This window comes from Xiphophorus couchianus, chromosome 4, assembly GCF_001444195.1.
Source record: "Xiphophorus couchianus chromosome 4, X_couchianus-1.0, whole genome shotgun sequence".
NCBI lineage: Eukaryota > Metazoa > Chordata > Actinopteri > Cyprinodontiformes > Poeciliidae > Xiphophorus > Xiphophorus couchianus.
In genome coordinates this window covers 21,333,598-21,361,400 of record NC_040231.1, presented here as the reverse complement: position 1 = coordinate 21,361,400, position 27,803 = coordinate 21,333,598, and the positions used below count along the sequence as shown (strand labels likewise).

At 35.5% G+C, this 27,803-nt stretch overlaps 1 protein-coding gene across 1 annotated transcript in view; it reads left to right on the top strand.

Annotated features, from left to right (window-relative positions):
* Window positions 1-27,803, top strand: part of gpc5a (glypican 5a) — a 135,415-nt gene that overhangs the window by 72,333 nt on the left and 35,279 nt on the right. The window contains exon 8 of the mRNA XM_028016079.1: window positions 8,039-8,192. Within this exon, the coding sequence (XP_027871880.1) occupies window positions 8,039-8,192 (154 nt within the window). The remainder of the gene's footprint in view (window positions 1-8,038; window positions 8,193-27,803) is intronic.

The window sequence follows — 27,803 nt, the reverse complement described above, 5'->3', positions numbered from 1 at the left end:
ATTAGACGGCAGCATGATCACGTTCTCTGTTTTTTGCCACTATGAATTCAAAAGCAGGATTTTTATTTATTTTTTTTAATGACTGAAGCAATTAAGCCAAGCATATTTATCCAGAAACAAATGCGCAAGTTTGAGGTAGTCCCGTTGTTATATTTCTCCTGTCTCCCGTTGGCTAGCCCCGGTGATGGATGCCAATGTTTATACCAATAAAACTGTTGAACTGTGGTGCTCTCAACTGTATCATTAAATGATACTTCAAAAAGAACACAACAAACCAAATGTTTACTTTTAGGCACAGATTTAATGTTTTCATTTGTGTATGTGTGCACATGTTTCTGTATTTGTAGGTAATATTCATTATTTTAGCTACCTGTGGGGGGAAGCTGTCTCTGACTTGGGTGTTGCATGATTTTATGCTCCAGTAGCATTTTCCAGATGGCAGAAGGGAGAAGAAAAAGTGTGTGTGTGTGTGTATGTGTGGGCTGGATGACTGGTGTCCTTGATTATGCTCTGGGATTTCCCTCTGCAGCCGGTAATGAAGATATCACACAGCCACAGTAGGTCTGTGCCAGTAAATTTTTGACAGGGACAGTTTCCAGGTCTAGTCCTGTACAGTACAGTGAAAAGTACTAATTCATTTACAGTGATGCAGACTATGAGCATCCACATTTTATGGTGCGGAGATGATATTTGAGCCAAGTCTCAGTTCTCTTACCATAGCTTATGAGACACGCCACAAACTGCAATCCTTTCTGCAGTTGATTTTCAGAGCTGGTGGTGGAAGTAGCTGGTATTATTATAAAGTATGTGATGTGAATAGAAAACTATTCCGATATATTCTGGCCAGGGTAAGTTGTTAAATGAATTTTAACTTCAGATTGGTTCAGTTAACCGATCAGTATTTATAAATCTTTAATAAGACTTTTCCCCTCCTAAGTACGTAAAGTTAATGGCTTCATCAGTCCATTAAAGCAAGGTCAATTAGGTGTTTGCCACTTTACCTTATTATTTCACATGCTTCAGCTAGATGACTCTGTGTAGAAATCTTAAAACGAACCAGCGAATATGAGCATTTACTGTTCTGTCAGTAACATTCAGCATATCAGATGTTGCCTAATACTACATTTTGTTTTACAGGATGTGCCATAAAGTTGTAAGAATTGATCTAAGTGAGCCACAGATTGTGTGGTTATGATAAACCACTTTTATTTCATGCTCCATGAACATTCAAGGTTGTATTCCTCAGGGTTTAGTAGCGAAACTGGGACAGTTTATTTGTAATTAACCACAGGGAAATAAAAATATATATATATATTTTGAAGCCTCAGAAATTATCACTTCCTTGTGAAATCAGAAGCTCATTATATTAAGCAGTGAGCTTCTGATTATTTTACAGAAATAATTAGAAGCTCATGTTTTATAATATTAAAATATTTTATAAGATTTTAATGCAACCCTTTTTTGCATATTTCATAACATTAAAACAACAAATGCTAGGTGATAGACTAATGCATGGCAAAGTGGAAGAAATGTGGTAGATACTTTTAAAAATAATTTTCAAATATAAGTCTGAGAAGCTTTTACATTTATCCCACTGAAAAGCTTTTCAGCAGAGTAAAAAGCTTTTTTCAAACCTAAATGCAGGTTTATTTTAAAGCCTGGTTGATTATTAGATATAATAATCTGTAATTTCTGTTTTCACAACAATATCCTCTTCCCAGGATAACTGCTTGAAAAACTTAATTTTTGAGCAGATTATCATAAAATATATCGAAGAACAACATAGTAAAGATTCCTGTGTTTGTATTGCCTAGATAAATAGTCCACTCCCTCAGCTTGGAATAATTTTCAACAAGAGTCTAAATTGGCAGAGCATTGTGCACTTGTTGAACTAAAAGCAATGCTGAAAGGCAGCAAAGAAGACTTTTATTAATTGCAATTGCTTTTGATTGTCAATCATGATTCTTATTGGTTGATTTTATTATTTTATGATTTGATGAGGAGAAAATAAATCAGTGTCTAAAAAAGTGACAGTAAATAAAAATAAATGCAGTTGAAAATGATAAACAAATATTGATAATGATTAATTAAGTAAATTAAGTAAATATTAATTAATGTTATGCTGTATAATCAAATAAGTTAGAAAATTCTTATTTTTTAGTATTTGGATGTAATATTTGGTACATCAGGCCATTTATTTATTTCTGTCAATGAGTTTTTTATCTAGTAAAATAAAGATTATTATTCTTAAAGTGCAGACTTAAGTCCGACTCAGAATATTCATAAAGACTTTAAAATTGCTGATCACAGAAGTTCTGACTTAGAATGCCCAAAATTTATGGATACACATGTCTGGTGGTGGAGACCCACCTTAAACGGTTTGCAGGAATAGTTGCAGCAAAATGTGTTTCCTTTACATATAGACTCAAGGCAGCTACAAACAAATACACACCAATTTTTTTAGAGTTTTATTTGTAACCAGTTTAACCTAGTATATATCTTTTTTGTTCCAGTTCATAATTATGCACTACTTTGTGTTGGTCTTTCACATAAAATCCCATTTAAAGTTGATTGCAATGTGACAAAATGTGAAAAGGTTATGTAGAAATGAAAACGTCTGTAAGGTGATGTTTAACCGAAGAGCTAAGGCTTTGGCTGAATGTTGAATGCTGCATTGTACTTCCTGTTTCCCAGTTTATTTTTCAAGGTCTTTATGTTTGATACTCTTGTATCAAACAAGATACAATAAAATAAAAACCATTCTGGTGTCAGTTATCTACAAAAACAAGCCTCTATATCACATCCATGGTCGTGATACAATAAGTCCTTCAGCTTATTGCAACAACTAAAAACATGAGAAGAAGCAACACATAAGTAAATTAATATGTAACTACTGCACATATCTGGTTGATTGTAATGATAGTGGCTTCCAATGGAAAAGCACCAGATGTATGGTAAGATGTATGTCCTTGAGGGGAAGAAGATAAAAAACATTTTCAACCCCCTACTTGAGCAAAGTGTGAATAGTGCACACTGTAGCCTGGAAAAATAGAACGCTTTATTTTAGTGATTGGTTGGCGATAATTGTAGTCAGTAAATGTTTTACTGTATTTCTTGCTAGATCTAACAGCAATAATTGAAATACTGATGTGTCCTTGATTTGCAAATTATAAAAAATAACTTAACTTCGAACTGCATTGTTGTATTGTGGGATTTTCCGTGGAGTAAGACAGTAATAATCTGTTTTTGACAAATATACTGTCCATGACAGTGTTCAGGTAAAGTATCCTGATTAAATAATTTAGCTAGCTTGTATAGCATCAAAGGTGTAGGTTGAGTTTGGTGGAGTGGTTAACTCTTAGAATGAACCTTTATCTTAGACATTATTATTTTGTATTCCCAAATTCTAAACTACAGAAATCCACAACTGGCATAGTGAAATAAGATTTTATGATACAATTACTGAAGAAAACTAATATATATTTTGTGTTTGTGCAAACCACTTGCCATTGACTTGAACATGTAAAATAGTAAGGTCTTACTGACAACCTAAAAGTCTGAAGCATTTAGTAATTGCAGTATTTTTCCACATTTTCAATCTACCTCCTTTGAATTGTTTTGCTGTGTGAGACTGTTTTTTTCTGGACTCTATAGTTTACAGAGAGGAGTTTCTTTACTTGTGCGTGCAGTCATTGAGCCTTTTCTTAGCATTATGCTTGACAGGTAAATTGTTGCCACTGCAACTTTCCCTCTCGTCAAAGTCAGAATCACACTAAAAGCAATAAGTCTGGCTTCAAACCTCACCAGTGGAAGTAATGCTATTTTTCTGGTTGATATTGAATATGTGGTTATCATGTGAAAATCCTAACATTTAGTTTTGAATGATGTTTAAAAGTTTAAGAGCTGTTCATCTAATTTCTAATTTAATAAGCTTTATTGAAATAAATGGACAAAAGCATGAATCTTTTCTTTAGCAGTTAAAAGCAGACATAGCAAATTACATAATAAAATTCACAAAGCATGTTCTGTCAGTCATTTTCTTTCCACAATTTCTGTGTGTCTTCAGAATATCTCAGAACATGAGGTGATGTGAGGGCAGGGGGGATGAAAAATTCTTCATTAATTAAAGAAATCCATGTTTTTTTTTCTTTACTTTTAGTACCATTACTGTCAGCTGCTCAGGGCAGTTCATAACTGAACATGTTACCATCTGTTGCACATCTTCTAATGTTGTACTGTCCAAATGTACCACTAAATATATTGTACAGAAAAAATCTTCATTATTATGTCTAGTCATGTTAGTTCTATGTTAAGGCCTTAATTTCAAAAGAAACAGAAAATTCCCAATTGGCAGAGGATCATACAGAATGTGAAGTATAGTGCAAATTTACCTGCACATATGTGGTTTTGTGAACAGAGTTATAGGTTATGGGCATCATCTAGTCCCTACACACTGCAGTAAGAGCCAGAGGCTAGCTCAGGGGCTGGGGGCTGTCTGGAGTCAGAACAAATCAAAGCACCTGTCTCATAGCCAGGGTTACACATAAACCCTGTGTCATTCAAAACGATGAGGCTAATAACACAGTCAGGCAACACAGGCTCACTTCATTGTGTGTCAGTGTGAACAGTGTGGCTGCTCGACCCAAACACTAAAGAGGTACTTCCCCTGCCAAGGAGGAAAAGAACCTTGACTGACAGGGTTAATCATAAGTTACAAATGTTTCAGCAGCTTTGGGACAAAAACTTGGCTGGAAAATATTATTGCATTTTCCAAGCCTTGTTTAATTATTCATTGCTCTTTGGCACAAAGAAAGTAATCAGCTAATGAGCAAAAAAATAAAAACACACCCACAGTGTCAAACTTTCCTCATAACACACACCTGTACCTCAGGATTTACTGAAGTACAGATTAGGTCTAATCATATATTGTAACTGTATGATTAGATCACCGCAGTCTGTGACAATGAAATGAAGAGTTAAGCTTAATTTACTGTCTTTTCTTGTTGTTTTAGTCTTTGCACAATGATAAAACTAAACAACTATAGTTGTGTTAACTTAGAACCTCAGTACAAAATTATATATATATATATTTATATATTTTTTTTATCTCGGACATCTCTTAGGTAAGTACAGCTGGACATCTGAAGAATTTTAAGTTAAAATGACATGGTTGTGCTAAAAGAAAAATCCTCTCAAAGCATATTATCTGGACAGATAAAAATGAAAGTGATTCCACATATAGCAGCTGGCTGGACTTGTGCTTATTCACTAATGGACACAGAGCACCACTTAGAGCACGGCCCTCTGTCAGTGTGGATGAGCAAGCTGGACCTTTGTAAAGTTGAAAATTGACTGAACAGCTTCCAAACTTGGTGCCACTGTCTGTCAAATACTTCTATACAAGTTCTGATTCAGAAACAGGTTTGCTGTCCACTGGGTCACAGCTTTCTTCCCCTCATTTAAATAAATGATTTACTGTATGTGAAGACCAAGTCTTTGAGCTGGGTTTAAAAACTGCTAAGACTCAAGTATTTATGTCACTACCTCGGTTAACAGAGAAGTTTAATTTGACAAATAAAGTTACGCGACTTCATGAGAACTAATCAGAAAGGAAATTGGAAGTAATCGTCCATGTCTCCCGTTGAGGATATGTGTCTTGCCAGCCAGCCATTATGTAAAATCATCTCAGGGGTGTATGCAGCACTCATGTCCACTATAACTATAACTGGTATAGTTAAAGTTCCAGAATCAAATGTGAAAAGGATTTGGGAATATCTATTGAGAGGCAGTTATGGAATAATTTGTGCAGAGAAGGTGTCACCTCTACTCTAAATGCTCGACTAGTACAATAAAATTTTTTACGTCAGCTGTATGTTACCCCACAAAAATTACATACATATAACTCCAAGATATCCCCTTTCTGTCTTAGATGTGGCACGGAGGAAGGAACATTCCTCCATGATGCCTGAAGGAATCATGGAGGATTCCTTCATGTAATCCTCCATGATTGCCATGGATGATGACATTCCTGGCATCATGATTCCAATAGACCCGGAGATTTGTTTATTGACAAACTTTACGAAGTCCAATCTAAAGACAAATTATGTTAAGGAACTTACAGAAGTCCTTTAGGCAATTGCTAAGAAATGTGTTGCAACAAAATGGAAATCAGGTGTGACTTTGTGAGATCAATAGTTGTGTGATCCTAGAAAAATAACCTATTGGATTCAAACTAGAATTAAGACTTTTATAAAATTTGGTAAACATTTTTAAGGTATATGCAAAACCTACCTGCACATTGGATTGACAGATCTTCTGTAATTGAGCCGGACTCAACAAAATCTATGAGAGATACTGATGCCATCTGTCTCCCACCCTATCTCTGATTCATATACATTTTTATTTAATCCTTATTGATTACCCTCCTCTCCACTTTATCCTTCCCCATCCAGTCCTTGCTGTGTTATAATATTGTAAATGTATTTTACTTTAGGTATGTCTCGTTGTTTAATTTTTGCTTGATACTGAACCAATTTTATCCTGTCAATTAATAATTGTGATGTCGTTACTAAAAAATCCAAAATAAATTATTCTAAAAGCAAAATTACCTGCTAGCATAGAAGGTTTTCTGTGCAAAGATGCCTAAGGTTGTGTTGAATCCGTTTTTGGCACGGTTAGCAACAAAATATTGACTCCCACATATGTTTTGAAAAGTTAAAGTTGTTCTGTTTCAGTTACTTTCACTATGAAGAATGAAGAATGATATGAAGAACTCACTTTTTTTGCATGTCATCTTTAGCAAAAAAGATGTTATGAATTATGGATTAATTAGAAAAAAGGACGTCAAAATGTAAACTGAAAACAGAAAACCTCCTTTTGGCCAAGTGGACATGATAAAATTGTTTCAGACTATCAGTGTTTCACAGGAGACATATCTGACGTCAAGGCAACCCTCCTGTGAGTCTTCTCCTATTTTTTTTTCCTTTAAGAGGACGATGATACTTCAGAGTCGACTTTCACACATGCATCTGTGAATGTGTCAAATAACACAGCTCCTTCTTTCACTTTTTTATGCACATATCCTGCACAGTTGCAAGTCCGCCTTTTGACCTCAGGGAAAAAATAAATTGATTACCTTAAAACTCAGGCTGCTTATTACTTCAAAACAAAAAAAAGCAAATGAAAAACCTGGGAACTGCAGACAGTAAATATTCTCCAAGATGCATTGAACATTTTGATTTGTTTTTATCATAAGTGGAAATGAAGCTATACAGAAGCAGACAGCTTGAAACATCCTGAGAGTTCAGTCCTGTCCATCATCTAACAAGTCACCATTTAGCTGCAGCAACAAAGCCTCTGTCCCTCCTCTGCCAACTCTGAGCCACAATAGTAACTAATTGCTACCTTTCTGATCAACACAAGGCATTCTCTCTTGTTTCCAAAGATACAACAAGAATTTAAATGAGCCAATTAGTGTGTGTATTTCCCCATGTGTGTCAAGTTCACCAAGTGTTTGATTGAGATTCTGCAGCGCAGCAGTACAGCAAAAATAGTTGAGCTGCCCTGTGGGCACCTGGGACCAATAACGATGTGCATCACGCTGTGGATTCATTTATAGTTGTGTTGTTCAGAGTATTTATTGTAACACATTGTTGGTTCTTCACAACTGTATTGCTTTTGTAGTTTTATGTTTTGTTTGTTACAAATAAAAAGCATTTATTCTGCTGTATACCAAAAATCAGCCAGTTGCTTAGAAGACAAAACACTTTGAGGTAAATTAATTAATTACTTTTCTATCTTCTGAGAAAGAGTGAGTATCTGTCTTGGGTTTTTCTTGTCTTTTTGTTCTTTTACAAATAAATAATTGAGTATTTTATTTCGTCATTACCATTAAAAAGTGCTTTGATCTGAATTTGAATACAAATTCCCCTGCCTGCAATGTGAGCTCATAAATACAGAGTGAAAATTGTTCACTTCATCTTAATAGTTGTTTATTTTTAACCATTTCTCTTATGCTGTCTTTCTTTTTCACTGTCAGTTGTTGCAAGGAAAGACCATCCCTAAACTGGGATCACTGGACCAGATTGAAACAGGAAGTGGAGATTCAGAAGGACATTACAGTGGTGACTGTGATGATGAGGATGGATGTGCAGGGTCAGGCGGCGGCGAGATTAACAGAAAAGTCTCCAAAAGTAAGTAACTATTGTTTTGTTATCGGTAATAAATCTCTAGTTGATGTGTTTGTCTCAAGGAAACTAGATGTAGTCTGAACAAATTAGCAGACACATCTCAAACTTATATTGGTAATATCAACGAGCTTACAAAGCACAATGTATCAAAAATAATCGTATCATATATATCTATTATTGCTGGGTATTAAATGTTACCTTCATGTAAATTGGCAAGATTTTACAAAGTTTTTTTCTTTATCAGTGAAGAAAGTTAAAGATGCAGTTACATATTCTTTTAAATAAGACTGGCTCCAGCCTCGTTTTATGACAGCCGTAATAATAGCCATTAAAGATAATAGTTGCTATGGGGACATTATTGCAATCAAGGCCTGTAACTCAAAAAATTATTGCTCCTCAGCGGTTCAGCAACCTTCAATGAATCACAGCGGCAGAGCTCTCCTCTCCATTTTGTTACCTTTTGCACTTTTCTTTTAGCACTTATAGATTTTCCCTCTTCTTGCTCCTCTGCTCTCCATCAGACATGCTAACAACCTGATTAATTACCTCTCTCATTTTGCCTATGGCGACTCAAAGGAAGCTGGGGTCATCCAAACTCACCATTCTACCCATGAAAATGTTTCCTCTGCTGCTTGTCAGCCTCTCTCTAGGCTTCAGCCGCTTAGGTTCAGGAAAGCTGCTTAACGATCACTCATCTGAAGCTGTCGGGAGGCTCTGACATTTATCACCCATTACAGCTGAGCGGCCCTTTCCTTGTCATAGGCCAGATCAGGCTGCCTCCTATATTTATAACCCGCTGTCTGCTGTGACCTCTGTTGAACATCGGTCCCCTGGTGCCTGACCCTCAAAACAACAGGGAGGGACTTCTTCTCAGTCCCAGCAGGATTTAGTGGCAACTACTGTACCGAAACATTTATTTATTTATTTATTCATTTATTTATTATCAGTGTTTTGTCCTTATTGTGTGGGAAAAAAATCAGCAATCCGAGACATTACATTTTCTCTGTTTAAAGTCTAATACTAAAACTATTAAAATAAAATTATTCTCAAGAAAATCAACAACTGCATTTTTAAAGCCATGTTTCCATCAATGTTCTTTATGCTCGTTTCGAAGTGTCACATTAGAAATGGCTGATGGAAACGGCAAAATACAAAATAACTTTCTCAAGTCTGCAGAAGCGCTTTCCAAGAAAGTGTCAATGTGCAAAAAGGGACATGGACATACATTTGCCAAATGAGTTCTGACGTAGCTTTTCCATCCATCGGTGGGTCTGTACATTAGTAGAGGCACAAATTTCAAGTCCAAAATTTTAGAATGGAGGGGAGGACTCTCTCCATATTTCTGAGATGTGTGATCCTCTGCATCTTGCTTATTGCAGCCATGCGTAGCTTAAAAAAATATGCTGGTTGATTTGATCAATGTTTAATACAGCCTAAAATGTTGTGATATTCAAAATGTACTTTTATTCTTATAAATCAGCCTAATTTGCAAAACATGACTCTATGAATTAGCAAAACTTAATTAAGCTTCAAACTCTTGCAGTCAACTGTATTGCCTGTTTTTGCATGTTATTTCATACATTGAAATATCTAATTCTGCTTGCTGTCAGTGACACGACTTTGGATTTTTATGAAGTTACCAAAGTTTCCTTTGGAAACAGAGTTGCTTAATTGGCTACCTTGAGGTTAAAACACTGCGGTGAAGATACAGCTTTAATGACCGCTGTTAGTTTTTTTCAGTAAACGTGCAGTAACTTCAAAACAGAACGCCTCAGAGACAAAAACACAGAATCCAGAATAAGAGGCAGACACAAGAAAAACTATGCATTTTGCATCAAAGCCACTGTATTAATAACATTTTAGGCAACAAAAGGAACTGGACTGAAAATAGTTCTGTGAAAATATCTGATCACACAATTAACTATGACTAATTAAATAACAAGGGCAGTCTGAGAGATGAGGTGTGTAAAAGAAATATTCTGTGGTGGTTTCCAAAATGGTCTAAACAACATTTATAGAGTGAAGTGTTTTAACGCATCACAAGCTTACAAGTCAGTCAAAGCAGATTACCTACAGTGATAGTGCTGTTTTATGATCAGATTCAAAGCCTAAAGACCATGTATAATTTAATTGGATTTCTTTGTCTGCTATAATTCATAATCTCTCTCTCATTTGTGTCTTTGATATTTATCTGCAGAACATGCAGATGATAAATCAGTGTGATAAAGAATTTAAATGAGATGAGCTCAATACTGACAATACAAGCTTGATTTAAAGGATTATCCTTATTAAGCAGAATTATTGTTACACAGAATCGTTACATATGCATGTGATCGATGCAACAAAATGAGCTGTGTGCACTTCTGAGATTTTCCTTGGATATTAAATATTTATTTATTGAAGCAAAGCAGCTTCTATAGTATTGTTTCTCATTCTCTGCATTTCAGTCCAAATTGTGTTTTTTTTTCTTCTTCAGTGAATGGTAACTGCAACAATTAATTATTTTTCGAGAAATTCAGAGAAACACTTGAAAGCACAGAGAGAAACCAGAAGATTGATTCACATCATCAGGCTCATTACGGTGGTGCACAAACTCCTCACAGCTCAGTGGGTGACATTGACTCGGAAAACACAAATCCAAAGGGAAAATCAATTCAGCATGAATCCAGGTTCACCGCATAAGAAGGCTTGTTCCTATGCATCAGTGAACTCTGGAAAAAGGGTTCTAAGTAGAAATGATAAGACAATTAATAGCTATTTTACATTATATTTAATGCTTATTAAATAGTTCACTTGGTAAATTAGTAAAACAAAATACCACAATCATATGTTAATTTATAGCTGTCCAGTTTTAGTTCTTAATTGCTACATAAGAACACAGTGTCACTTATGGCTCAGAAGCTGTACCTTTATTAATGCTGAATGACATTTTGGTGGGTTGAGGCAAATTTATGTTTTCACTCTAAATTTTGAAGTCTCATTTATGGCAATTCCATGAAAAGCTTTTGAGACAATTAAGCCAAAAGTGCAAATGTAAAACTAATGAATGTAATTAAAAGAGCTGGGACATCCAAACTTATTTTCCTCTGAAATGTGACAGCAAATAAATGGTTGGCCACACATGCTTTATGACTCTAATTGCATTTTGCCCCAAATTCAAACTAGTTTGAAAATAAAGCCGTATAGTTAAGTTGCTGCTTTGTGTAAATACTTTTAGCTATTATTATCTCTTCTCAACAAAAATACTGTCAGCTTTCAGTCCCCATTTGACTTTAATTTGTAAATGACACATGTGTTCATTTTTTAAAATGTTTAATGACTTAAAGATATCTGAGCCTTACAACAAAATGAAATTATTCGTACAGGAATTGAAAAGTAAAACCATTAAAATCAAACTATTAGTAATTGCTAATGTGTTGTTTTTCTGTACCCCTTGATGTGGTAAATACAAGCAAAGCCTTTTGTAAATTTAGATAATCAAGAATGCTCAGAATCATGTTTTTTTCTGAATTGATGATATCCGTCTGTGACATTTACCCCTTGCCACAAAATTTCTGGTCTGCGGTAATGATCTGTGAATAATGTTTCACCCATTGTCTGCTGTTCGATAGCTACAGGAAGGGTTTGTTGTTGTGCGTAGAGGTTGAGTGGCACCGTAAACCCTGCTGCTAAAGCTGCTGCTTTTGGTCTTATTTACGTTTCTCTCTCACATCATCCTGTCCTGAGGGAAAACTTATGCAATGCTATTGAGGAGTTGAAAAAGTGGCCTTACAAAATGGGTCAAAACAAAAGTGTAAAACTGTTATATCACTTAATGAATCAAATTGTTTAATTTCTTTCCAAAACCATGTGTGCTAATGAATAAATGGATGAGTTGGCTTGTTGCCAATGCACATTTTAAAAGCCAGGACTTTTAATGACGTTACGTGGATAAGTATAAATGGCACATCTGTCCATAACATGTGCACTTTCAGTGCTAAACTGAAGGTTCACAATTACTCCAAAAATTCTCCACATAATTTTGGAGTAAGAGAAATGCTAACAGGGTTGAGATACGGGCATACCAAAGTTTAATATTAGCTTGGGTCAAACCACTTCCAGCTGGAAGTAGAGGAATTATTAATTACTTCTTTGTCTATAATATTTGTCTGACTTTTTGCAGCATAACAGTACTGCAGGCAATGAAACATGTTCCAAGCATTATTCTTACACCCCTCTGCCTCGCAGCTGCGATAGTTTTCTGGATTAAAACGCTTTACTTGACTCCTCTAAACATACCCAATGCTCCTTGTTAAGACTACTGGTTAGCTTAGGCTTTGTCTTGTTTGATTGCAAACCTTTCCAGGAAGGTTTTTTGTTGTTTGTGGTTAAGTACAAATTGTTATTGATCTTCAAGGTGCAAATTTTGCAGTATGCTCCTCTTTCTCAGTCCATGTTGAATCTAAGCTCACTTCACTGTCTTGTTCTTGAACATCCTAATACATTTTCTTTCATTTAAGGTGGACAGTTTTATTCAGATGTTTGAAAGCTAGACACAATTGGGTGTTGAAAATATAAAAAATATGATCTCAGCAAATAGGGAACATTGAGCTTTAGGAATAATCTTCCCAAAGTCCTAACTACAATACTGTAAAAAGAAGTCAAGAGTATGCTTAAGCATTTCTTGCCTTTGAAAACCTGTTTGAAATAAATGAAAAAAATCAAATCAAATCAAGTGCCAGTCCATGCCAAAAAACCACATTTAAAGTTCTGCCTAAAAGTGCACAGAAGCCTTTTCTTGGAACAGTACATTTGAAGAACTTTCCTTAAATCAAGCTAATATAATTTGCAAACCTGTTTTAACACTTTAATCTAATCCTTTTTATACAAAAGGTTGTTGATGAAAAGTGTATGGTGAAGCAAGCACTCACTCTCCCATTCTTTTTAGTCACTTTGCAGAAAAAAGGGGATAACAAAAGGTCTTTGCCACACAGTTTCCAATTACTTGTTGATTCAACATGTTCTAGAAAACACACAAAATCAAGATCTTTCTCAATTTCCTCTTATCCAAGTGGATTCTTGGATTTCTTTTACTTGTCAGCAGTGCCCATAGTGGTAAACATCTAAGAGGTTTTTCATGCTCCAACCCTGCCTGGCCAGCAGCCTGATGACTTTTATCAGGCCTGGCATCATTTAGCTGCAGACACTGTGACTACTCGCACCATGAGTACTGCATGGCCAAAAGACGTCTGTCAGACATAGTGGCAGCAGGAGAGACAGAAATCGATTTCTTGCAGGTAAGCACAATGAGAGCGAGGGGATAGACTCCTTTATCACAACTCTTATTAACAAAAGCTATTTTTTTCAAATGCTCTCTAATCTAGTATAGAAAATTAGAGATGAATGTAGTTATTCCTTATGAGACTCTGGCTCTAATTTTAAATTAGAATTGCCATAGCCATACTAAATAACCAAATCCAGTTTTTTTAATTATAATTTTATGCTGTGTTTGATCCACCTCTAAATAAGAGATCTAAGACATGGACGTCATGGCCGCTTTGTTGGGAATATACAGTAATAGGGCTATCATTGAAAGCTGTTAAGAGTTTTCCTACCAGGCCCTACAGCACTCTGCAGTGACCATTAGACAGATCTTTATCTTCATTACTGTGTGAGATCAAATTAGCTTACCTGCTGTGACTCTTGCCCTCCTCTGCACCAGAAATAATAGGATCAAAGTCATTTACTGTACTGCAGTGTCTCGTAAGCTTTTGGTCAATGAGTTTTACTGTGTGAAGTCCTCAGTGATGTTATTACTAGATACGTTAACCTACTGGACCATTTAATATTGGAGGATATCATGTCATATAGACTGTAGTGAATTATTTATTTCAAAGTTATATTCTGTTTAGTGTTTACAATTGAAGTTCACACAATATAATTTTCACACAGATTTTGTTCTATGCTTAGAGATAATTGAAGCATACTCTTAAATGTCTGTGTCATAAATGGGTAACTTAGTTTATTGAGTGGCTATGCCATTTGAGATTCAGACCTGCATTAATAAACTCTGACAAAAGAATAAACAAGCTGCAAAGGGGGGAAAGTGACCATCTGGATGTTCATTGTCAGACAATCATGGTCAGGAACAGTGGGAACCAGTCTCCATTATAACAGCAAATGGAGTTTGAAATCGTCCACACTTGCTGGTTGAGGAATCTAAGCGATGCTGCTTTAAATCTGAACAGCACAAATTAACTGAGTAACGGCAGACTCCAAGACTGTCAAACACAAGGGACGCCACAAGTGATCATGAATGATCTTGACAAGGGAGCAGCTCCATCCTACTACTGCGCAACACAGAAATTCCTGTCAGACATCACAGTCTTGAAGCTGAAGAGACATGTGTGTCAATACACGAGTAAAATGTAGCAGGGGATTGAAAACAACACCAGAGGCCCAAAGCACCAGCTGCTGAAGACAGAGCTGTCATTGGAACAGATGAACCTGAACACCAGCTGGATTAGATTGACTTGGAAGAAGCAATCAAATAATACAGAACTGCAGAGTGGAAATACTTAAAAACAAGCAAAAACTCTCCAGCAAAGTTGTAATTTACATGCAAGTAAATAAATAATAATAGTTACTACAGATAAAAACAATAAAAAAAAACCTTCATAAAAGAGTCTTATTCCGAATGCTTTACTGACCAATATAACATTTATATGCACGCCACACCACCATTTTTCAGTAATACCATGGTTACACACTTTTTAGTAACCAATATTACACACATCCTGCAAGATAAATCATGTTATCACAATGTTATTTAGCCATCGTACTCAGCTGCACCGTAAAACTTGTGACAGTGACACACTATTGTTTCAACAAAACAAATTGTTTCTCTATGCCAAAAACAGATGTTCTTTTTCATTTTACCATTTGACCATTTCAGTCAAATTTGAATATTTTATATCCATTTTAGAGATAAGATTACCAGCAACCATACCCTTTATATGGACACGATTGACCTGGTTGACTGGAGAACTGAAATGCCAGTGGGGAACAACTCATAGTTGGAATGTGGTGGACACCTGACTGGCAGAGGAAATTGCTGTAGAAACCATAAAGTTCCAAATAAGAAAATAAATTAAACATTGTGCACTATACCTATGCTATTGGCTTAAGTCTGAGTATTTTCAGACACTATAGGATGAGCATTTTATAAGTATTTAAGATAAATATGATAATTTTAAAGACAGATCTTTGCATTTTATTGACAGTTCTATGTTCATGTTCATCACACTTCTGACGACAATTAAGGTGAACGTCAAGGACACTGTATGACACAATGCATTCATGAGTGCATTAGTGAAATGGCTCCTGTCATCGTCTGACAGATGAGGTGGCTGCCGGAGATCACTAGAGAAAGACACCGTCTGCCATTAGGGAGGCTTACTCAGCAAATGATGTGATCAGAGGTGCATATTCTTAATTCAGCACTTTTGAAGAGTCGGTATCACTCATGCACTGTATTTTAATTTGCAAGTATAGGTAAAAGGGTGAATGACATTTTTCCATTTAGAGACCCACAATTTTGGTCATTAAATAGTGCGGTGGTGGGCCGTGCCACCACTTTGGAGAATAATTCTAGATGTGAATATTATTGTGAGCTAGGACCAGCTCTGAGTTGCATGTTCTTGTATAACTTGGCAGGTTTCAAAGACATGTAGGTCATCTATATATATATATATATATATATATATATATATATATATATATATATATACAGTACAGACCAAACGTTTGGACACACCTTCTAATTCATTGGGTTTTCTTTATTTTCATGACTATTTATAAGGCAAGAAATCCCACTTATTAACCTGACAGGGCAGGTTGACCTATGAAGTGAAAACCATTTCAGGTGTCTACCTCTTGAAGCTCATCAAGAAAATGCAGAGTGTGTGCAAAGCAGTAATCACAGCAAAAGGTTGCTACTTTGAAGAAACTAGAATATAAGGGGTATTTTCAGTTGTTTTACACTTTTTTGTTTAGTGCATATTTCCACATGTGTTATTCATAGTTTTGATGCCTTCAGTGTGAATCTACAATGTCAATAGTCATGAAAATAAAGGAAACTCATTGAATTAAAAGGTGTGTCCAAACTTTTGGTCTGTACTGTATATATACAGTATGTAGACTACAGTATTGTCCGTCGGTAGAAATATACAAAAATATATAATGCTGATTCATTATAGATACTGCAGCCCCTTCATTCTTCACAAAGTCTCTACAGTGATTATGTTGGATTCTGCAGGCTGTTTGTCTCTGGACACAGAGAGAAGTGGGCGGAGGGTTAGAAACTACTGTACTGTAAGCCTGAGAAAGCAATATCATTAGGGACTGAAGGAAATTGCACTGCCTGTTAAAAGGGAACGAAAGAATTTTTTATCCAGAATGGAAGGATACCAAGACAAGTTCATCGTTCCTACGGGAAGAATGAAAGTATCCACTGCTGTCTCATAAGTCAACAAACAGCAGCAGTTAATAAATGTTATATATACCATAAATGGCAACTGCAAAATTAAGCACATATCTTAAACAATCACACACACACACCACAGTCTAAACTAAGAGCTCAAAAAATAAATGTGTGTATATAAATGATCTAAGATCCAAGTTTGACAGATCCTCCAGGTTTCTGTTGAACTGTCCAAAACATACATGGTCTGTCAAAGCAGGATTTCCTACAAACATAAACATTTTACCAAAAGAGTGCATGTCAGTAGTAGCTTTGTACTCATTCATATTGCATACTAGTACATAGGAAGCAGGAGAGAAGTAAAGGAAACATGGCTGAAGGATTATTATTATTGTGGAAGGTTTATGCATTTCTTCGTATTACTGTCTAAACCTTTCATTTATAAAGTTGAAAATGGTTTAGAGGTGTCTTTAGATTATTTGGAATTTAAGTGTAATTTTAAATAATATATTTGAGCTCATTACAAGATAAATAATTAGTTATTGATAATTGAATTCATCATTCTCTACCTTGGTAAGGCAAACATTTTTGTTTCTTTTTCATTAGGAATGACTAAGATTTTATTATTATTTTATTTAGCCGTACTACTGGCTGATCTGAGGCACTACTGGCTATAATGTGTAGCTTTGCTTCTTAAGTAGACTAAGTCTGAAACTCTTTCATTGCTCTTTCTGCTGCTAGGTCAAATATCTCTGCACACTCAAACCTCAATGCTAATAGCAAATAAAAAACAGTGAAAAACAATAAAATGTCAACTAATATATATATATTCTATCAAAACTTATGAAGTCATGTTCCATTCACATCAGGTTTGAGTTGCTCCCTAAACATAAACCTATGGCTTAGTTTTTGTTGGGGTTTTTCCTTCACAAATGTTAAGTCTAGTTTTGTGTTCACATGTTTTAATGTTGATGTTGTTTCATCAGTAAACGTAGACTTCCAATGTCCTTGAGCGCTCACTTGTCTTTAACAACATATTAACCCCATTTCCATCTCTTCATACACAGACTGTTCTGTGTTTTAGATAAAATCTGTTTATATAATAAGTCTCATGTGACTCATGATGAATGCTTCCCCCATTCTATGCTGGCTGATCTAACTCAATTAGATAATTGTGTAGTTTTGTATTTCTCAGTCTGGTTCCGGCTACCTAAAACGATTCAATGTACAAATCAAAGAAGTCGTGTTAAACAAGAAAAAGTAAAAGAAAGGATGTGATCAGCAAGTTAATCTGTGGGATTTAAAATTAAATGTAATCTTTACACACTTTATTTTTATATGTGCCTTGTACTGCTTATCTTTCACTAGTAAAGATATATAAGCCAACTTCACACTGTAGATCACACTTAAGCTGTGAGACCAGACAACCCTCAACCTTCAAATTATTCAGGAACATTTTCTTCTTTGTGTTCACTTTGAAGTAAACAAGGAAAAGATTGCTTTTAGCAAAAAATAGAAATACGAGTGGGCTACAAACCAGGCAGATAAAAAGCATTCAGGTTAATAACAGATTCTGTTATTAACATATGCTCACAGCTCAGATTGAATTTTTTTCTGATGAAATACATACCTTGCATGTGGTCTTTCAGCGTCTTTGCCTGCTGTAACTCAAACATGGCTGGATGAAAATGAAATGCAATTGCTTTTTGATTTGCCACGGTAAACATGATGGCAATTTTATTATAAGATAATAAAAACCTTGCATTTTCCTTATCATTTCCCTTCCAGGTGTTTGTGGGTTTTGAAGCATAGCGTTTTAACCACAGTAAGATGTCATTATCTACAATGGCACATTCCCGTATTTCAAACATTTTCTCAGACTTTGCATGAGTTAATGGCTGGCTTAATGAGCTGCGGCTTGAATGTGGAAGGACATCTCATTGTGTTAATGAACCATGAAAAGGGCAAGCACACATTATTGTGTGAATTGTTTTAATAATCAGCTCGCTGTCAGACGCACAACCCATCTTCCAAAAGCCTGCTTCATCTATGAGCAAAGATGCTGAATGTTTCATTTAAACAACTTACTTTGCAATAGCTCAGCAATCTGCTCCAGCGTTGCTGTTGTTTCTCTCGACACCCCTCACCACTCCTCCCAGCCCTTTTCATTGAAGGGTGGATCTCAGCTTGGTTTTGTGAATCCAGTGGACAGTCTTGTCTAAGACTTACTCAGTCGGAAGAGGAGCTGAGCTGAGGTGGCAATGTGGTTAGCTTCTGTTGTAGATCTGTTTTCTTTATGCTGCCTCAGAACTTGTAATTAGTAAACAAAAGTTAAATAAATAATTAGAACTGCACACTATACCAGATAACATTTGCCATCTTAATGTCAACATGTGTAATATTGCAATTGCAAAGGACTGCGTGAAGACATTATTCTGTAGGATATTTCAATTACCATGTTTGCAAATTCAGAATGACATAATTTCTGCTGGATAGACCTTCACTGCCATGGATGCCTATACTTTTAATAATGTCAGTGATTGAGATGCTAAAGCTCACAGCGTTAGTGATGAAGGAAAAGAAAGATGTCAGGAAAATATGGGTTGATTGTAATTGACTTTGTCATTGCAATATTCAGGTACTGTATCCCAATAGTTTGTTTACCTGTTACTGTTATCGACTCTATAAATTATTTAATGCATTACTTCTGATGCTGCAGAAACTAATACCAATGATCGTAGCCTGGCTATTTTCTGAACGGTTTACTGATGGAGCCAGAATAATCCTTTAATGTCAGAAAATGTTGTTGAGCTCAGCCACCAGGCAAACTACTTTCTGCCAATCTGATTGTTTTGTCTGTCTTTTGTGCATGGAAAACAGTAAATGAACACAACTGCATGTGGCATAGTAGTGAGAATATAAAATGAAATATAAGACATCAGAAGTGCATATTAAATATTTAATTCTGCTGCTAACTCTGTATTTTATAAGCGGAGCTGTCATATTAGATTTTTAGTGCAAAACTTTTAACCTTGCAAGGTGAAATTCCAGTCTCAAGGGACTTCCAATTAATTCTTCCAAGTGAAAAGTTTGTTAAAATTTCCATAATAAGCCTAAAAACAATTTGTTTATGACTTTGTTTTGCTTTTTGCACATTTAAAATTTATGGCATAGGAAAGTCAAGTTTATTTGTACTGCTCATTACGGCATAAAAGACAATTCAAAGTGTTTTACAAGATGAAAAAACTGACAAAAAATTACATTACATAATAAATGATTGAAAAGTTAGAATACAGACTAAAATTAATGATGTTCCAGTTATTATTAATTGAAGGCAGCTCTAAACAAATGGGTATTTTGCCTTAAATCAGTGTTTCAGCCTTTGTTGTGTCATTCAGTTTTGTTATTCTAAGTCCCATTTTGTGAAATCTGGCCCTCTTTAGAAATAACTTGATCATAAATTGGTTTTACATCATAGCACAACTCCTTTGCGATTGACAATCCACTACACAATCAAAGCACATGATTTTTGTTATTACAATGTCTGGAGTCAGCTTTATTCGGTCTACTGTGTGACTATTGTTCTGATGGTAACAAAGATTCAGATCTGCGGCACCGGTTTATGCTTTTAAGTGGTGACCATGTGGTTTTACCTCTTTTCTCCTCTAGTTCAGCTATGATAATATGAATAATTCCTGTTATAACACATCTTTATATGTAATATGTTATTCAGGTTCCATTTGAAAAAACAATGTAATGTTTTCAATTCTACACAGAATTGTGTATTGCATCTTATGCCAACATCAATGTAGGCTTGCATGACTCACACCACTTGTCGGCATAGCGACATGATAGAAAGGTTTTGTTTCCTTCCTTTTCATGTCCTCTTAAAATTTCACTCAGCCTTCATCTCTGGACCTCCAAGGTCATCCTCAGATGTGCATCAGTGGCCCTGGCAGACCCACACACTACTCTCCCATCATCCTCCCTCTCCGTTTGACTGCCCTGCCAGGCAGAACAAAAAACAACTCTGTCTGCAGCAAAAGCCCTCAGCTCACCCTCGCTTTCAATAGTGTGCACACCCACAACCACATCCCACACCCACACACACACGCACGGTGCACAGAAACATGTCAGGTGGACTAGTGAAAATCTTAGTTGTCCAAGATGAACAAAGTGTTTGAATCTTCTCATGCTGATGTTCTTTGTTGACCTTTAGTGATGATGGATGAGGAATGATGAAGAAAAGGCTGATGTCAAGATAAGAAGGCCTGCTGAAAGGTTCATGTTAGAACCAGTAGCAAATAAAAAGAAAAGGCATGAGATTACATTAGACTTTTATTGTCATTATCATTTATTGTTTTGCATGTTTTACTTCTTCAAAAACATTGACACTTTCATGACTTATTTTCTTGCTTCACATAGATTTAAACATTGGAAGATGTCTTTTTGGTTGCTTTGTTGTTGGTGTCCAGTAGTTCACTGGAAAACAGAATAATGTCCAAATCAAGTTTAGACTGCCTTGTCTGCACACATTTTCCGTTGACTTTTCCGGCTAATGTTTTGAGATGTTACTTCAATATTTCCACATAACATTCTTTCTTCAAGGTTTTCTATTCTGTGAAGTGTACCAGTTCCTCTGCAGCAAATAACCTAGACAACATGATGTAATAAGTCTGGTACTTCACAGTTAGCAAGGTGGTTTTGGGGATTAACCTTTCCCACTTTTTCCTTCAAGATGGTTATCATGGCCAAACACTGCAAATTAATTTCCATCAGACCAGAAACTATATATCCAAAAATGTAGATTATTGTCCCTGAGTACTATAGCAAACTATAATCTGGCTTTTTATGATGTCTTATAATAATGTTTTTTTTTCTTTCTGAGTGGCCTTTCAACCCATCTTGGTACAGGACTAGTTTTACTGTGTATGAGTTCCACAAGAAAACAAATACACACGGTTTGTTGATTTTGTTCTGGGGTGGATACCCACATTTCAAACACACAAAAAAATGAATCTCTTGGTCACAGAATCTCTCTCCTTCTTGAATAGTATGAGGACTGAAAATTCTAGCTGCTAATAGTTCTATATCATTTTTGAGCAAATGATTTTGGCACCGTCAGGCATTTGGCAATTGTACCCAGGGATGACCTTGACTTATGGATGTCCATTTGGGGTGATTGCTTTTGATTTTATAATGACAAGAGAGCAGTGTGTTTGAGTTTCTGCCTTAAAATACATTTACTGTTGTGATTTCACTTACCTTTAATGTTACAAATCAGTTTATCAGAAGATCATCATCTGCAGGTTTCCAAATTGTTTTGAGTTTGAAGAAATTAATAAAAATATATATTTTCCTCTTATTTTTGGAGATTAGCAAATAGATATATATTTAGCAAATAGATAATTTTTTGTAATCCTAACTGACCTAAACCTTGAAAGGTTTAGTTTGATTTAATCTCCGACACTAAGATTTTTTTTATACCTTTTGAAATGCAAGTAAATATCAGTTTTCAAATTTATATCTTTAGAAACATTTAATATAAAATGGCATGTAATTTCCCTGTGTGATGTTTGTTTGTATACACTTAAAATTATGGTAACGTTAAAATTTTGCTTTAATCTTTAATTTGAAGAGCATGTACATTATTATTGATATAGATGGTAAACTATAGAATGAACTACTACAGTATTTGGGTGCTTTTCAAACAATAGTAAACACATTTTGTGGTTCTTTTGTGTGATTTTCTAATGTCCTTAGCTTTGATGTTTCATCCTAATATCAGGTCCATTAAATACATTCAGGTGAAAGCAGAAAAAAGTAGCATTTCATTGTAAATGATGAATAATTTGACTCAGACACTGCATAGGGAACACATCCAATTTTCTTCAAGATCAGCTATTGATGTATTAATGGTAAAACATTACAGAAGCTTCTTTTCGACACGCTTTATTCTGTTTTTTATTTTTTCCTGTGAATAAACCATCACTACAATATACTAAATAGTAATATCATACAACAAATATTAAATTGAAAATACATTTAATTACATTTTTGCTGATATTTTTCCTGCTTTAAGTTAAACATTTAGAAGTCGCTTTGCACTCAATATGACTCATCATTTATTCTTCAAACATCGCAGACCCGTATTTTAAATTAAGACAGTCTGAAATGCTTTTTGCTCAAGTATTTAGGGCTGCTGTTGGGGCTGCCTTGTTTATTTTGCAGCTGGACGTTCCTTTCAGAGAGATTGTTGACTGGAGTAATGAAGGGATGCTGCTAGTGATCTGGAGAGAACGGTGCAGCATTTTAATGATGCTCTGTTGGCATTAAGTGCCCTTATGTGTGCCAAGAAACACCACTAACAGAATGAGATCACCCTCTCTCATTCCTTTGATACAAGCTAAATAGATGCTATTGACAACTAATTATTGCCACACATTGACATAATGCAACACACATCAAACACTTTCCTCTAGTCTATCATCTGAACATTTTCTGTTCATGGCCTTATTTCTCTCGTGATGCCAGACAGTAAAGAAAGCTTGCAGGCTCTTTGGTGCTGCGACCCAGACGTTTCAAGGTTCAATAAAATTCATCACTGAACGCTCCCTGCAGGATACCTTGCTGTTGTACAGCACTTTTATTCATTAACTTCCAACATTCCTGCTACTTCGAACCGGTCTCTCCAATTTCCTTTGACCTCGCTTTCTGCCGAGATGTTTTTAGCCGGCAGATTGCCACTGATGTCATACTGCTTTTCACCTTTAATGGTTGAATTTAACAAAATGTTAAGCATACCTGAACTCTGTATCATTCTTGAGATAATTTGCTCCAATATTTGTGCCAAAATAATTCTAACTTTTAAATTAAATACTATTTATTGCATTAACCAAAAAATAATAAAAGACTAGATGACTACAGTCAGGCCTGAACATTTGACTGGAAAAACCGTCTGGGGAAAGTGTAACAGTGTCAACAGAATTGCAGCTTATCAGAGAGCGGATATCAGAGAGCGGATATGTGTCAGTGATCTGTGATCCCCCTCTGGGAGTCACGTTTTTTTCCCCAGTTTTGCCCACTCAAAACCCGCAAATACTCATTTTCCACGTCCGAGTGATTGAATGTCACAACACTGCGTGTGGCGCACGGAGTCTCAACAGTCTCACTTCTTTCTAACCACAGTCACTTAACCGATGACATGTACAGAAGAAGTCCTGCACATAGACACAAGAAGGCAAGTTTCTATACTTTTCAACTTAGATGTATTCATGTTTGTGTGTATGAACTTAGGATAATGGCCATTAACTTCACAACCACTTTTAATTTACTCTTCAGATTTCACTGACTAAATAATAGAAACATTCATTGGTGCATTTGTCATCTGGTTGTCTAATTTGTTTGTATTTTAGTAGAAAAGAGCCCTGAATTTGTTTCCTAGAAAATGTAACCTCCGTACAAAATAAATAAATAGAGATGATTAGCTCAGATTTAGGACTCTGCTTTCTGTATGAACAACATACCTGACATATTGTCCTTATTAATTCTGAATATTTAAAGTGTATTTTTTTTTCTTTCTCTGTAATTGCCATGTTGTCTGCCCAGCTGCAGTCAGGGCACATGGATGGATAGATACCTATTTGAGACATGATGACTGGAGAATCATCATGCCATTAAGCAAATATGTCGTTATACTTGTATTTGAAAAAATACATTCTTGTTTAAAAAATAATTTATAGCCAATAAATTATTATTCATCATTTGTAACATGCTGATATTTCACTTTTTATACACTCATGCTGGGACATAAAAAAGTATTTTAGATATTAAGTTTTAAGTTAATTGACTTTCATGACCGCTCAGCTTTTGCAATGGATATATTTCTGAATTAAGTTAAATGCCCCCCAAAAATAACTTTTGGGGCTAGAGTTTTTATGTATGTTTGAATGTGAATTAATTTTGAATATTGCAGAAACAGAAAGAACATTTACGAAACACAGATCTACAGTCTTTTATTCTTACATAAAACAGTTTCATTGATCTGTCCCTGAACCTCCAGTGAATTCTGCTTAGGTTTACTATAGGCAGTGGAAACATGAGTAAATGTGCATGTACCCAGAAAAATAGACATGTTTTGTCAGCCATACAGCTAACTCTATAAAAATACAATATGTAGAAATGTTTTGTCTCTTTCTAAAATTCCTTTAAATTCTATTACATTTATCCATAACATATCTGCTTCCAAATAACTGCAAAGAATATGCATTGCTTTCTTACTGTTTTACACATTTTAGTCTTAAAACTACCTCAGCCTGAAATATTCCTGTTATAAATGTTAATTATATTTTCCATAAAATACATGACACACACACCATTATTCAACATACATAATAAGGACTTAACATTTAAGTAGAAAGACTTTGCAGATGTAAGGAATACAAACTGAAATCTAAAGAGTAATGTTTTAATTCATGTAAATTTATAGAAGGTATAATTACAATTGTATTGTAATTATACCTTCTATAAAAATGACAATGAAATAAAGTGAAATAAAATAACTCCCTTATTAGGATATCTCTAACATTAATCTGTGGTCTATTTTAAAAATAAATGTTTCTTATTTTTTATTTGCATATTGGCGCTTCCATTTGACTGTCACTTTACTGCTGACACGCCTGCAATGTCCCACTGTGGGACAGTAATGGTACTTTTAGGGCCCAATCCAATTTAGAATTGAATATACCTAATTGGTGATTTATGCGTAAACCTTTAAAGCCAGATAAGGAAAAAAGGACATTAATTAAACCAGTAGTTGGATATTAAGGCAAACCTGATAATGTCCTCAGTTTTTAGTAATTCTAGCGTATATTCACTATTTGCTGAGAAGTAGACATGAATACAAAAAAAGTTGGTTTATAAAAGAATGTACTTTTTACTGTCAGTGAAGTGTATTTATTGTCATAATATGCACAGTAAAGATATATGCGTTTTCCTCATATATCACATATATGTAAAGTTCAAATTGTTTACAGGGAAATCTAAGCAATGCTACTGGGGCATTAAAACTTTATAAAGGAATGAGGCAATGCTGATAAATCTAAACACTTTCTCTCTCACAGTCTCAGTAATAGTCATCTTCTGTATCTAAGCCAATTATAACATTCGTGAAGAGTAAACAGTGGGGAGTAAAGTTACTGAAAGGCAGAAAAACCCCAGACATTCTTATCACAAATGTTTGAGATACATCTTGTGGACAGTTGTCCTTATTTATTTATTTTTTTGTACAGGGAGTTTGGTCTTTAATGCACAATTCAAATGATGTAAATTAAAAATCAAGATGAATTGGTGAAATAAAAGATGGAGATCCTTTGATAAATGTGGGGCTACATCAAAAGTAAATTATGCTTTTAAAAACAATTTTAACACCACATGAATGTGGCTGCACTGATTTGCTGATCAAGATAGTTTTTTTCGGATTTCAAAAGAAGCTTTGAAGATAACATAAAGTAATGAGTTTTTCCAAGTATAACCCTACTTTAATGAGGATTATTGGCAAAACATGACATGCATGGGCTTTACTACTTGCTGTGAATACTCTTCTTCATGGCTTGAGTGTTCCTGCAGGATTGCCACGTTGGCATGCAGCATTTCTGTGGACTTTTGAATATGTTTTCTGAATTCACATGGTTTGGAATGAGGGAGATACAGATGTCAGTCTGTCCCTGAACAAGATAATCTTTATTGCAGCTGAGTAAAACATTTTTTACTCAGCTGCATAGGCTGTTAGAAAAAAAGGCAACCAGGGATCTGTATCTGTAAGTATATAGCCAGCTATTTACAGGACATCCTTTGCAATTAATAATTTTTATTTATCTTCAAAAAATAAAAAAAGAAGAAGGAAACTCGAGTTGTGAAGAAAATGGGGAAATCCATTTAAGATGTTTTGGAACACTGTTTGTAGCCCGTTCCCCTCTGGAGCAACTTATTCCGTTTGAAGCCGAATCTGAGAGTAGACATCTATTATCCCGGATGCCGTGGAGGTAGAGAGAGGATTATCTGACTCCTGCCGGGTTTAGCTGGCGTCCCACAGTTTGCAGACATCAAGATCCATCTCCCAAGTGTCGATCAGTCTGGGTGCATCTCCATTAGCACCTTTTGGCAGTTGTCTTCCATCAACCATTTATTGCTTAGTGTCGCACACCCTTAATTGGGCGTGGTAATTATCCAATCGCACAATATTAAGTGTCCTATTTGTGGAAATGTGGTTGCTGAAAATGAATAGTTATTGATCAGCAACACTGACATTCAACATACCCCTTTTCACATATTAGCCTGGCATTGATTGCTGGCAGCACTTCTTGTGTGCATTACTAAGAATCGACCTGATTCCTAATGTGCGGTCCAAGCTTGACCATTAGAATCATCCATTATCACGCCCAACATCCAGTGGCCTGTCACTTACGGCTGGTGGGGAAATTGGCAAGCAGACATGATTGTGACTACGAGGTAGAAGCAGAATTAGGCTCTCTAGTTTCTGTCAGCAAGCTACTGCATAATTAATTGGCTGCAGCCTCGACTGTATACAATCGTTGCCACTGAGCATATCTGTGCTTCATGGGTGTGAATTCGCCTGGCATCAGCCGCACAATGTCCAGCTTAAATTATGGATTTTAGCCTTAGTTGTGTGTTCTTCCCAATTTTTGCTTTTACTTTTAAATTAGGACATTTTTAAATAACCTTAGAAAAGGATCTCTCCTCAAACTGAATGTTTTTATTTTTTGTTCTTTTCCCCCCATCATGTCAGTAGTCCTTTTTATTGGCTTAAATTTAAGATTCTATTTTTACTTCTGTGCAAACTTAAGAACACAGGCATCACATACTGAATCTTATATTAATATTAAACTGTACTCTGCTGGGTTATGTTAACCTGTATACATCTGCTAGCGTGTCCTTGAACTACTGTCTGCTTACTGTTCAGTCGGCTCTAGCTGTCCTCTTTCAGAATTCAAAATCCAGTCAGCTGTGTGCTGCCTTATTTCATTGCTTTTACTGGTTGTCACAAACAGCAATCTTTTTATGTTCTGCATTTATGGGTAACCAGGGCTTGTTTGGGCCCAAACTTTCGAAGAGATCTATCATTGTAACACAGG